General features: G+C 33.4%; 1 protein-coding gene across 1 annotated transcript; it reads right to left on the reverse strand.

Annotated features, from left to right (window-relative positions):
* Positions 1–6558: 6558 nt before the first annotated feature.
* On the reverse strand, positions 6559–8395 carry LOC131036319 (protein LURP-one-related 5-like). Its single transcript, XM_057968167.2, has 3 exons — positions 8144–8395; positions 7341–7565; positions 6559–7246 (listed from the first exon to the last, which is right to left on the reverse strand). Exons 1-3 carry the CDS (start codon positions 8393–8395, stop codon positions 7025–7027), a joined length of 699 nt encoding a protein of 232 aa, XP_057824150.2. The 3' UTR covers positions 6559–7024.
* Positions 8396–14186: the final 5791 nt, after the last annotated feature.

The following is a 14186-nucleotide window of genomic DNA, read 5'->3' on the forward strand; positions in this document are numbered from 1 at the left end:
TATTTTTTTTATTATTAATGTTTATCTTTTGATGATATTGTTAAGAGATCTCTATTGTGGTAATGGATTGTTGATTCATTGTATTTTTTCACTTGTTTATGTTTTAAAGATATTAATATGGATGAGATGGCATACGATGAAGTTGGCTCTCTTCCCATGTGTTAGATAGGTAACAAAAAAGAATCTTTCTATTTCATGCATAATAAATTTGGCCTTTTCAATTCCAACATGGGATGTTACCAAAATCATTCACTTTGGCTTGCATGGAAAATTTCTAGCATAGAAATGACAGTGTACAAATGAATTGATAATGCCATAATTTTTGTTCAATCCTTTTTTTCATTTTCTAGGTGCTTCCCTATTTCTAGTGGAGCATTTGCTAGACTTTACTCTTTCTAATAATTTCCTTATCTAATTTTATATTGAGTAGCAAGTTTCTCTTCTGGAAAGTTTGGTAACACACAACTTTTCTTTAATCTCACTTTACTAGCTCATTAGCCTATGTTGGTTCACATCCATTCAATGTTGAGCCTTGATTCTAGGTTTTCTTAGCAAATAGGTTAGATTGACTAGTGGAATGGGATCATCAAGTACACTTTCCACTTCCTTCATATCTATGACTACTAGCTAGCTTGATTTTCCTATCATGCATATGAGGCCACCACCTCAAATCTTTGTCAAGCCATAATCGCACTTGTAGCTAACTCCTTCACTTTTGATATAGAGTTGCAAGTGGATAAATTGCATAAATAGAGTAAATATTGATAATCATACTTGTAAATGTGTTCAAATTAAAGCTTATTTGCATTTTCTAAAGGCATGAGATTGAGCTTCCAAAGAGCCCTTTACAACTCTCCACGTTCATCACACCTCTCAAGTCATTAAATAAATAAAATATGGCTATTATTTTCTCAAAGAGATTATTGATATCATTCAAGAATTTGGTAAGAATTATGAGTATATTTTCAAAGCATAAAAGTATTCTCATAAATGTGTCCATGTCTTGCAAGAATGCATCAAGGTTGTTCCTTGTCATATTTCTTCACAATTATATTTTTGTGCTTAATTCCTCTCCATTATTTATCTCTAAGAAGAAATATTTTTCATGGACAATGATAAACCCTTTGGCTATGACAACTTTTTGTGTGAATTCTACAAGACTCTTTAGGGCTATGTTGGATGAAATCTTCATAGAGTTTATCTTGAGAATTTATTCCAATTCCTTAGGAATAATTATTGTAATGGTGGAAAATGGGAGAGTTTAACAAGTAAAGCTATGTAAATTAGGCAATCCACTTATTTTCACATTTAACATTACATTGAGGGGTGAATTGAATTTGATTGATCCAATCTCCTCTTCAAGTATGAAATAGATTGAATGCGGATCATAATTCACCACCCCTTTTTGAAAATTGAGGTTGAATGTGCAGTATTGAGATAAATTGCTAGATCTATGGTAAATGATGAAAAATTGGCATAAAATAGTTCATGAACAATGAACTACACATGTAGTATGTAGACACAAACTAAATATAAGGAGAAGGAATAGAGAGACACCTATGTCAAAAAATTTAACTTGAAAGTACAGTACCGGGATGCTTGGGTGACCCAGTCTTCTAGCTATCAAATGTGAACAAACAAAAAACTTAAATGGGAATCAGAATATCGCTTAGAATATTCTCCCAAAAGTTTGTCAGAAATTGATTAGACCAAGATGCTTAGGGTGACCCAATGCTCCACTTTTTTCTCTTGCAAAAATCAGATCTAATTGATGTCATATTCTTTGTCGGATTCTTCATTCATAGCTTATGGATTTGTTTCCTACACATAAAAAGAAGGGAAATGATGTTGTTGATAGGGAATTTCTTAGGTCAAACCTCAAGTTTGTAATCAACCCTTGAATTGAAACTAAAATTGAACTTGTAATGGAACTGACTAACATAGAAAGCTTACCTTTTGAGGGTAAGGCTATATTTGAATTGGAAATTGATACCCTGATGAATCTTGCCTTGATGTCTTCATGCAAATGTTAATGATATTATGTAGAATGTCTTCATAATGTCTTGATCATGGATACCATCATGAATGCTTGAAATCTTAACTTGACCTCCCCTTCACTGGCTTGATGACATGCATGAATTCTTTCACACTTGAATTTGCAAAATTTCAATTGGAAATTGTAGAGAGATCCTCAAATGAGGAGGTCATGCTTGTTTTTATACCTAACTACACCAAACTATTTAAAATTTTAAAGCAAAATGACACAAAGAAAGTTTCCTTGTCTATAAAATATGACCATTGAAAGCTCCAAATTTGGGCCCTTTTTGGAAGCATCAGGGCACCCAAGACATCAAAATCCTACCAATAAGGACTGAAATTTGGACAGGACTTCAAAAAAGTGTTCAAGATGTTAATTTTGGGTTTGTGTGAGCAACAACAAAACAAAGTTAGGACATGAAAGGCTGAAATGCAGAAGTGAGGCCTAGGTGAGGACGAAATGTGTATAGGGATACAATTTATGATTCTTCATATAGCCCCTATGTTAGCAAGATTATTATACAACATTCATACTCTTGATAAAGTACAGAGTAGCATTGAAAAACTTTCATCAAGATATTAAAGAGGTAAGACACACAAATCCCCCAAGGACTTAGGATCTTATCAATATAATAGCAAGATGAAAGGAACAACACATGAAGAGAAAAGATAGCATGACTATTTTTTCCTATTAAGGCTTATGCTTAATATGACTCATGTTGATTTAAAACTTTGAGTTTAAAATCTATGCAAGAGATTACAAAGCAAAAGGCTAAAATTGTAAATCAATTTGAATAAGTATATTAAATCAACAACAAAATGGGTACTGCAACATGTACCAAAGATGTCATGTTGTGTGATCTAAAGTGTACAAAACAAGCCTCGTGGTGTGTGCATAAAGTGTAATAATGAGCATAGTGCATGCCTCCATATTAAAGTGATTGTGTATGCTTTATTGGGAGCAATAGTTTTAAGGTAGCATACATGCATCCAAAAGACAAAAACATTGCCAAAATAATATGCCCCCAAGGAAGGACAAATCAAGGGCAATGGTCACAAAACATAATGAGAAAGCACATAAGGGATCTGCTAACTAGGGTCGAGTATGTTCTTTTGATAAATCATGTTATATCAAGTATGATTGCATTGAATTGATCTCATCCCCAAAGGTAGTGGAACTACAAACACAATGAAAGAAGAGAACATAAGATGAACCAAAAAAAGGATTTGGGCTCATGTTAGAGACCAAAAGAGATATCTAAATGTTTTGCATCGTCGCCAAGTAGATAACACAAATGCACATTTATGAACAATAGCACATGTGTGACACAATATTGATACTACATATGGGAGAATGATACAAATATAAGAATGTCACAATAGATTGGGCCTCTTTATTACCTTATGTCAATGAAGCAACAAGGGTAATCCAAAGATAGCCTAACATAACACAAAGACATATCAAGTATCACATCATGAGGGAAGCATATTACGTACAAGCAAACACACATAAGAGGCCATTGCACAACTGAAGCTAGTCAAGCAAATCGTTTCTCCCCAATCTTGATTAACATCACTTAGGGATGGTGGACAAGGTGCAAGAGGAGAAACAATGAGCATGGTAGATGGAGCTACTACAAGTTCCAAATAAGGACCATGTTCTAATGATGAGTCACTTTGTTTGTCACTAGTAGCAAGGGTTAATTGTTTTGAAAATTGTGAAGATAGTTCATGATTAATATCAATAACCTCGTACATATCATCAAAATCATTAGGATTATCATTGTTCTAGCATTAACATCAACATCAACATAATCATATATGATAATCACAATAGGATCTTTAATACATAAAGGAAATGAACCCTCATTTTGCATAGACATTTTTAATATTTGACATGGTGGATTAAGTTGAACTTCCTCCCTAGGGTTAATACAAAGGTTGTAGAAATCAAAACAAGCCTAAATTTTGCATCTTTAAGGAGGAATTTGTTTGGGAAGCAAGTTTACAAGCCTTGGCACGATGACTTCATCACTGTTCTCTTGCACTATGAATTCTCTTAGTTCAACTCAAAACTTGTGAAGGTTGAAAATCAATCAACATAGGCTTCTTTTATTCTCTTATAAAAGAAGGAAAATAAGAAGCCTCACTAGGTTGAGAGATAAAAGACTATATAATGTGGGGGGTAGGACTGCAACATATAAAGGAGGAGTAGAAGGCATATGAAGAAGTTCAGGTCTAGGATGAGGGGGAATATCCATAGGTGAAGGATCTTTAGGTTTAATCAAGGCCAATATTATCTCATTTTTTCATTTTTGTTAAGATAGGAAAAGAATATCATTATGAGGTTTCAAAGGTTCAGGTTACTGAGGCCAAAAGTAATCAAGGATGAAACTTCCCTATTTTGTAGTTGGTTGGAAAAGACTATGATTGATCATGATAATATGCCCATTATGAGGGAACATCAAACACTTATGAAAAGTAGAAGTGATAGCTTGCATGGAAGAGAGCCAAGGAGATCCACCAAACTCTAAAGATTAGCCACTTTCTTATACTTAGGTTTAGGATTGTATTTGGCTAATGAACAAGACTCAATCAAAGTTTGATCATGTCTCTAGCACTTTTGACTCTAAAAGACCAAGGTGAGTCTCCCTTTACAATTCCTAAAGAACTACTTCAAATTGTGCACAAGATTGTGTTTTATAGTAGATAATTCCTAATGAAATATACCAAAGAAAGTGTAATTAACCTTAAATCTGGCTATAATCTTGGTTACTTAACATTCATTCAACAATTGGGAACAAAAAATATACCCTAAACCCACTCTTACAATAGAATTAAAAAGGATTTTAATAAATTTTGGATCCTTCGAAGACATGCACATGAAAACCTAGTAGACCAATGCCTTGTCTATTAGGTAGCGTCAAAATAAAGTAACTAGTTCTAATAATAGCACCAACACATAACAAGTGGTCTTTAAACTATTATTGTCTTACAATATTGAAGCATCTCTTGAACATGTTGATAACATTTTTTTTAATCTTTGAATGCAACACAATAATCTCCAAGAATTGACTAAAAGCCAAATTTAACACGTTCCTTGAACATGAGCCTTTAGCCAATAACATATTAGAACAAGTCTACAACAAGAATCATAATAACCTTTGATTATTCTATTTCAAAAGAAAAACGCATACATTTAGAAGACATTAAAGCATGTTGTGATTCCTAGATTGCAAATTGGGTTGTTTACCATTAACAAAAGTCTAATTAAAAATTTCTTGTAATTGAATTTACAAGAAATCATACCCTAAATAGCTACCCTATACAAACAATTACACCTCTGAAAATGGAGAATAGAACCTTTACAATGAATAAGAAAGAAAATTAATAGAAGAAGAAGAAACAGTAAAACTAAAATCTGGGAATGACACCTGAAATTTTTCATTAACACTTCATCTGCAGTTGAAAACTGAATCTTCCTCTCTTTCTTCTCTTTGCGTCTCTACCCTTTGATCTGCATCTTCAAATTCACTTGTAACAGAAATATGTTTCTGTCTTATTCTACCTTTGAGATCCGACAATCAGATATAGCCTTGCACTCCCTTCTAATCTTTTTTTTGTTTGCATTTGGAATAATTATTATTTCCATTCTGCCTCATTACCATGAATGTATTTCACTCTTGAAAAATATTACTCTGTTAAAGCATATTATACCTTGGTTGGGTGAAAAATATTTGTTGTAGCATTTTACCCATATTAGATCAAAGTAACTAGTCATGTTTAAAAAAACTTACTTATTCCTACACTGGATTCCTATACTTGCTTATTCCTATATTGGATTCATATAGCTAAAAACCATTAGCTCCGAGACAAAAATAATCATTACCGATGTGTTACCCGCATATTTTTTTAATAATCTGAAACTTGTCATATTTTGACAATATTCGGCATCCAGATTTTAAACCAATAGTTTGAGGTTTGAGAGCAAACTATTTCCAACTTTAGCATAGAATTCATTATAAATGAAAACTCCCTAAGGCCCATATAAGAATCATCACAAATATTTCATTTCAATAATCCTTTAGTTCAATATACCATGACAAACAAAATACGGTCAACCTCTTCATGCTCAAGCCGATGCCCACTATTTTGAAATTTAGAACCTGTACCTCTCAAATTATCAAAGTACTCATAGTTCGCATGATCTCTGAGAAAAAAGGATTCAAATACATCAAATGGAGTAACCTCACGTGGACCAGAAGTAACGTCTTCATATGCTCCATCTAACCATACCGAAAACTTGTCAATAAGGATGTATACAAACGTGTTCCCAAATGTTGTCTTGTGCATGGACAAGCAAATCCATATGATCGAGCGAATTTGAAAACTAACAAGATACAAATATGTTAACCAATTGGCAGAATCTATGCCCAATACTTAACACAGAGCAAAATAGGTTTTGACGAAGTAATCTTCAAAATATCATAATCTCCTTTGCTCAAGGATTTGGGTCTGAAATTCAGCAATAGCGAAACTTCGTCTCATCCATTCATACTCTCTTCTTAACTCTCCAAAGTCAAATGAATATTTGGATCAAGGTTAAAGATTTCACAAATAATCTCCCTATCCAAGCTCATGAGACACCACCCCTTTGGATTATAAAAAAAAAAAAATCCTTATTGATGGAGTATTTCCAGTGATCGCAATTTGTCTGATAGATTGGCTTGTGTACTGACATGGTTTCGTTGTTTTCTCCATGTGAATGGTATCATACAGATGGGAGTTCCTACAAAGTACTTATACGTTTGGCAGATTAAATCTATATGTTTATCCGTGCATTGTTTTTTGCACAATGGGTACTAAAATCTACAATGATAATACATATCCTCTACAATAATCAGGGCTCGTAATCTTTCCCAAATTGCCTGGAATAAAAAAAGACAGAGCAGGAGGATAGGCCCTTTTATAAATCCTCTACAACCAATCATGTTCCCAAGGAAAGACTTCTCCATGGCAAATGCCTTGGCAAATCAAGACTAAGTGTACGGGAGTGAAGGTTAGTATTCATATGGCGTTCATTCGAGCCGATCTGATCAAGAATGACGACCAAACCCATTACAAAAGTTTGATCATAGCCAGGCTGTACAATCATACTGAACACATCTCCTCCCAGTGTTATTTCTGAGCTTACTTGCTTTCTTTTCATCTGTCAATAAACAGAAACAGATTTCTTAGAACTCTGCATCAAACACCAAATAGACAGTACAAAGATTGAGAAGAATATGAGAGCAAGGACAAACCTCAGCAACAATGTTACGGGAGCTGTTGTAAACAGTGCAGGATCTATTGGCAAAAGACCCTTCAATCTGGTAATCTGGATGCTTCTTCTCTGATACTGAACCCACGTATATCTGTGCCAAAGTCTTGGTAGGAAGCAGAAAACTCCTCCTGACTATAAACAATGGCTTTTGACCATCTGATTTGTCTTTTAAGAAAGCATGCCATTCACTGTACATGCTAAGTCTCTGTTATGAAAAAAAAAGGATGTTAGATGTGCTTTGTTACGACCTAGTCTTGGATGAATTTTGATGACGATAGGGATAAAAATCCTTCAGTTTTATGTAAAATTATATTAAAAATCGAATGAACTCAGATATGTCTCAAATAAATCTATTAAAAAGATTAAATGATATCAATCTTGAAACATATACTATTTAACGATATCATTGTATTAAGATTTTGGATAGCATTTTATGATCTATCATTCAGAATGTATTTCATCAATGTTTCGGATTATATTTTATTATGCATCAATATTTCGGATGATGGATCATGGTTCCGGATTAGATTGTGCTGGAGTTTTTTACATTAGCATTCGGATCACATTCTATGATCCATCACGGAGAGGTTTTTTTCATCCACTTTCAGATTACACTCCATGATGCAACAACGTTTTGGATGATGGATCATAGAGTGTGATCTGAAATGTCGATGCAAACACTCTACACAAACTAATCCAGAAACAAAGTGATCAATATCTACCACTACTTATACCCAAAAAATCTGACATCTATCTATACTAGTTATTAGAACAGTAATATACCTTTCTTCTCATTGTGAGCAGAGAATTTCCTGTAGCATCCATGAGAACAACCTCGTTCTTATATCCAGAATCATAATTGTCAACTCTGAAGGCAAGGTTCCCGGTTGAATCAAACACATTGAAACCATTGCAGTTGAACACCAATGACGTCTTCCATACAGTCAATGTTGTGACAGACTTATTACAGAACCGATCTTCAATCACAACATTTTCCAACTGCTGTGGCCCTTTCGGATGAATCTTGCTAGGCATTTTTCCTTTTCTCTTTCTGGCGGAAGATTAATGAAAAACTGATGAAGAAATAGAACGGTTGGTCAATTGGGTTTTGAGACCAGCTTATATATAATAGTCCCATCAATGTTTCTGGTTCTGTGTTTTAACTTATCCGGAATCTTTCCTCTTAGCCTATAAGAAAGGCTTTTGATTGGCAGATCTTATCAGGACATACCATTAATTAAATGGGTTTGAAAGTTAGAATGCAAATGCATGGTTATAAAGCCTACCACGTGGTGGGCGGCAAGTATTGTTTAATCTATGGGCGGCCATTAATGGTCAGTAAGATAATAATAAGAATGAAAACAAGTGATAAGGGAGAATGACATGCATCGTGCGGGTAGCCTAGTATTCCAAGCTGCCCATCGTCCACCACGTTGAGGGTTAACATCAAGAGGAGCCCTCCTCACCAGCACATTGCTGCTTCTTCTCATTGGTGGGTCTATCCTCCATTCTTCAAGATGCCATCGATGTCTTTCATTGAATTTTTCTGTTGTGGGCAAACGTTTTCTTTTTAACATCTATACTAGCGTGGCAGTTAAGCATATTTCGCAAGAAAGCCGTAAGTTTGTTTAATTGTCTCAAGACTCCATTATCTCTTGTAGTTTAATATTACTATGGATTATCCATTTATGGCGTCAACACCACTATAAAGGCCCTACAAAGTATTTATATTACTTTTACAAGAAGTTGATTATGAAAGCATTTATTCAAACAAATTTTAAAAAAATTGAGTTTTGAGTTTTGTTAGGGTTTTTGTCTTTGTTTGAGTATGTCATTGTGTGGATGGCATGACACATTCTTGATGTAGAAATACTATTATATTTATTGTATGGTTTTTTAGTTTTCTTTTTTTATGGTTTCAAATTTTATCAACTCAATTGTTTCTACTTGTCTTGATGAGTTGGTGGTTTTGGATGATGGCACCTCCAAACAAAAAACCTTGAAAATATATTCCTAGGGTCTTTCACAAGGTATGAATTTGAATCCTCCTTTGAATATAATTCTACCCATCCCAAAGTTTGATAGTGCATATAAATGTCTTGAATATTTACTTTAATGGGATATTTATTTGGAGAACTGCTAAATGCATGCTTAGATAGTGGAACAATAGGCACTATGCCTTGAATGAGATCCATCTCGATAACATCCAAAACCTCAGCAAGGGTTTCTCCATTTATGCTTTGCTTAAGCTAGCCATGCAAAGATCATTCTTAAGCATGTCCCTTGGTATGCTTGTGAGTCTCTTTAGGTTTTTCAACCTTGAACTTGAGTTTTCTCATTCTTTACCTTCATGTGATGATTTGCATAGAGTTCCTAGGTTTACCCTTACCCTATTGGAATTTCTTAACCACAATTGTTGGCTCACTTGGAAATTCATTTGTTTATAATCTAAATTTTTGTTTTTTCTCATACAAAAATTCATGTTTATATTGAGGTTGACCACTCTAAAGAATTGAAAGATAGTGTTGTGCATATTTAAATTAGTCATTTGTGTCATGACCCTATTTCATAAGAAGAAAGCTAGTTAGGTTCTCAGAGAATCCTCCAAGTCCAGGCTAGCCTACCCTTCCTACACCCCCGGGTGATACAGGATGGCCGGGTGAAGAAGGATGGTCGGAACTACCTTTATCTTCCTGGGCGGGGCTACCTTCCCTTAACTTCTCTACAACCACCTTCCTTCCTCCTTCAGGCTGACCTATATATATATATATATATAATGATTTTTCTTTTAATTTTTAAAAGAGCAATAAAGTAGAAATTTTAATATTTTTATTTTTACTTTATTACATAAGCATGATTTATTTTCTTTTAATAAGATATATTTATTCTTAAATAATTATTAATGAATATTTCAATTTATATTCAAACTTAGCCTTAAATGAAAGGAAGCTTCTTCCACGTAGGGAAAAGTGGAGAATTCAAACTTCACTTAGAATATGTAGGGAAAAGTGGAGAATTCAAACTTCACTTAGAGTTGCATAATTTATTTTTTTAAGAGAAAAACACTCTTATCATGGAAGGTGGCAAAGTTTTAAATACGTAGCTTAGCCTTAAATGAAAGGAAGCTTCTTCCATGTAGGGAAAAGTGGAGAATTCAAATTTCACTTAGAATATGCATGATGGAGTTAGAGTTCAGAGAAAGGAGTGGGTAAAATTTTAATATATATGAACTTAGAGTTGCTTAATGCACGATCTAAAGAGGAAAGGCATGAAACAGTTTCCTTTTGCATGGAGGCAACTTTAATAAACAAATTAAAGATAGGTACAAGGGGAGAACGACGGAAAAGAATTAGAATTTGCATGCATTGATATCTTAAAAGGAGGTAATGCACACATGTTGGGAATCATTCTATTATTGTTTTTTTTTACAGTGCATGAGAAAAACCAAAGGGGAAAAATATAAAGGAGTCACAATTATGAGAATGGACATGAGAAGATATGCACTGCAATGTTATGCTTATTTTTTGCCATCAGCGTGAGAAGGGAGAAATCTTGGTCTAAAGCTTTCTTTCACCCTATAAATGCTTTTGGGAGGAATATTTAAGGGTATATTTATTATCATAAGATATCATTTGGATACCTCGCCTTAAGAACATTTTTAGAGTAGGGAACCTTAGATCATTTACGAAAAATGATTCTATTCTTGAATTATAAATGACCTTTGCCAATGAGAACTTGTTTGTCAATACTTAATAATGAAACATGCATAGTTTCATTTTATGTCAATGGAAGAGTTAGTCAATAATGTTACATTGATTTAAAGAAAAATTGTGTGGAATTACTTAAAATATTTTCATATATTTATTTAATTGAATATGAGAAGGATCGTCAATTTTATGTCTTTCATTTGTGTTTGTCTTCACATAGATATGGAATACATGCATGTGTATAAGCTTATGATATGAGGTTGTAAACCTTACAGTTTTAGCAATGTATGATTGATCATATCCCATGCATTGGTGATAAATATAAGGCCTTGACTATAGAACATTTGTATGCTTTATGTGTTCTTATCTATTCTTATTTCTCATGTATCTTCTAAGTGCTTATGTATGCATGGATGCATTTTTGCATCTCCTTCTCCATGGTAGATAAATTTTGTTATTTTCACCTCCCAAAATAAATGTGATTTGAGATGAATCGAGATCTTGACATGATCTTAGATAGCTAAGCAAAGGTTGTTTCTCCTATCTTCATAACTTGATGTGAAAGCTTGTGGTTCATTGTTTAACTAAAATATGCATTTTCTTCAATTAGATATTCAAATATGATTGCTCCTATTTGATTATGTATACACTTATGTGTCTTTGTAAGCGCATGTATGCTTTTGCAAGCTTTTGTATACCTCATAGAGTTTAAATGTGTAAATATATGCTTGTGCACATAATTGGCTAATGCTTGTGAGTAATTATTAAATAGGAAATGCATGGATTGATGCTTTGTTTTCTATGTATGTTGCATACATGTTATATGCCCATTATGTTATTGCATTAGTGTTAGAATGTGGATATATGATGTTGCACAAATTTCATTACTCTTGTCAGTATCACTTTGTTAGTCTACCTCATGTTGGGCTAGGTATCTTTCATGTCATGAAAGATTCCGGGGAATTGTAACTACTTCGTGCTAGAGTGGAAACATGCTCCACCAATGTTCTCACCCATGATGTGTTTGAGGGAGATCGATGTCGGAAGTTCCTATCATGGTGCTCTACATGTTGGTACATTGAGTATTTTATTGTATTTGACCTTATGGTCTATGGTAAAGGTATATGTTTCAATACTTTTAGTCTTGTTATTGTTTTCTCACTTTAGCTTTATGTCAAAATATGTAATTTTGTATCTCTATTCTTGTATATTTGGGCACGAAATTAATATATACCTATTGACGTGTAGTTTGTGTATTATGTTATTTTGAAATTATGGTGGTCCTTACAATTTGCATCATATCTAATATTTCCTTTACCTCAACTTCCCAAACATTTTCTTTAATATCAATCCTTTGATCATGAGATAATGGATGGTCTATAATTTTCACCCTGTAGTAAGGCATTTTTTGGCTTGCTAAAGATCCCATTCTAAAATGATGAAGGGTAGACTATAGTAAAAAATATTAAAATAATTGAAACACTAACAATAATGGAGAAGCTCAAGCTAAACCTTCAATAATTGATAGTATCAGGTAGCTATTAAGCTACAAGATAGTTGTTCTTCAAGCCCTGAAGAAAAGGGAAAGTGGTGGCTCAAGCCTCTACTAGAGAGCCTTCCAATCAACCTAAATTCTCTAGAATACTACAATTGACTTCCATGTTATCATCTCAATCAAAGAATACTAGTCATTCTCCTTCATCTCTTGTGGTCCTACATCAGTCTTACACTTTTCTAGAATGTTTGAAAGAATGATGATTTATTATAAAATAAATAAGGATATAAATTCTCAACATCCAATTGGGTAGTTTTTGTAAAATCATTATTCCACTTTTCATGACTTAGCTAGTGATGATGTGTTCATTGATTATTGTCAATAAATTTGGTCTGCTAAGGTTTTTGAGGTCTTATAGACCTCCCCAAAAAACACATTATGAGAGATGCTCATAAAAATTGTAGTTCTATATTTCTTCTACCTGCAAGAGGTTAATTTGCTATTTGGCCAACCAACTCACTTTTTTGTAGAAATCATGATTCACGCCATGAACGAGTTGCCATATTACTATCTCTTAAGTGACACTCATAATTGGTTGAAATTGGTTAGTATTCCACCAACTACGTTATTTGAACACTCTTCACTCTTGAAAATCATTATTTGTTCATTATTAATGTCTATCTTTTGATGATATTGTTAAGAGATCTCTATTGTGGTAATGGATCATTGATTTAATGTATTTTTCCACTTGTTTATGTTTTAAAGATATTAATATGGTGGATATGGCATATGATGAAGTTGGCTCTCTTCCCATGTGTTAGATATCTAACATAAAAGAATCTTGCTATTTCATGCATAATAAATTTGACCTTTTCTATTCCAACATGGGATGTTACCAAAATCATTCACTTTGGCTTACATGAAAAATTTCTAGCCTAGAACTGATAGATTGTACAAATAAATTGATCATGCCATAATTTATGTTCAATCCTTTTTTCCCTTTCTATGTGCTTCCCTATTTCTAGTGGAGCATTTGCTAGACTTTACTCTTTCTAATCATTTCCTTATCTAATTTTATATTGAGTAGCGAGTTTCTCTTCCTGAAAGGTTTGTAACACACAACTTTTCTTTAGTTTCTACTTTACTAACTCATTAGCCTATGTTGGTTCATATCTATTCGATGTTGAGCCTTGATTTTAAACTTTCTTAGCAAATAGGTTAGATTGACTAGTGGAATGGGGTCATCAAGTACACCTCCCACTTCCTCCATATCTATGACTACTAGCTAGCTTGATTTTCCTATCATGCATGTGAGTCCACCACCTCAAATCTTTTGTCAAACCATAATCGCACTTGAAGATAACTCCTTCACTTTTGATATAGATTTGAAGGTGGCTAAACTACATAAATAAAGTAAATAAATTGATAATCGTACTTGTAAAAATATTCAAATTAAAGCTTAGTTGCATTTTCTAAATAAATTGATAATCGTGCTTGTAAAAATGTTCAAATTAAAGCTTAGTTGCATTTTCTAAAGGTGGGAGATTGAGATTCCAAAGATTTATTTCAAGCTCTTCATGTTCATCACACCTCTCAAGTCATTGAATAAATAAAATATGGCTAT

Source organism: Cryptomeria japonica, chromosome 7 (assembly GCF_030272615.1).
Source record: "Cryptomeria japonica chromosome 7, Sugi_1.0, whole genome shotgun sequence".
NCBI classification, from domain to species: Eukaryota; Viridiplantae; Streptophyta; class Pinopsida; order Cupressales; family Cupressaceae; genus Cryptomeria; species Cryptomeria japonica.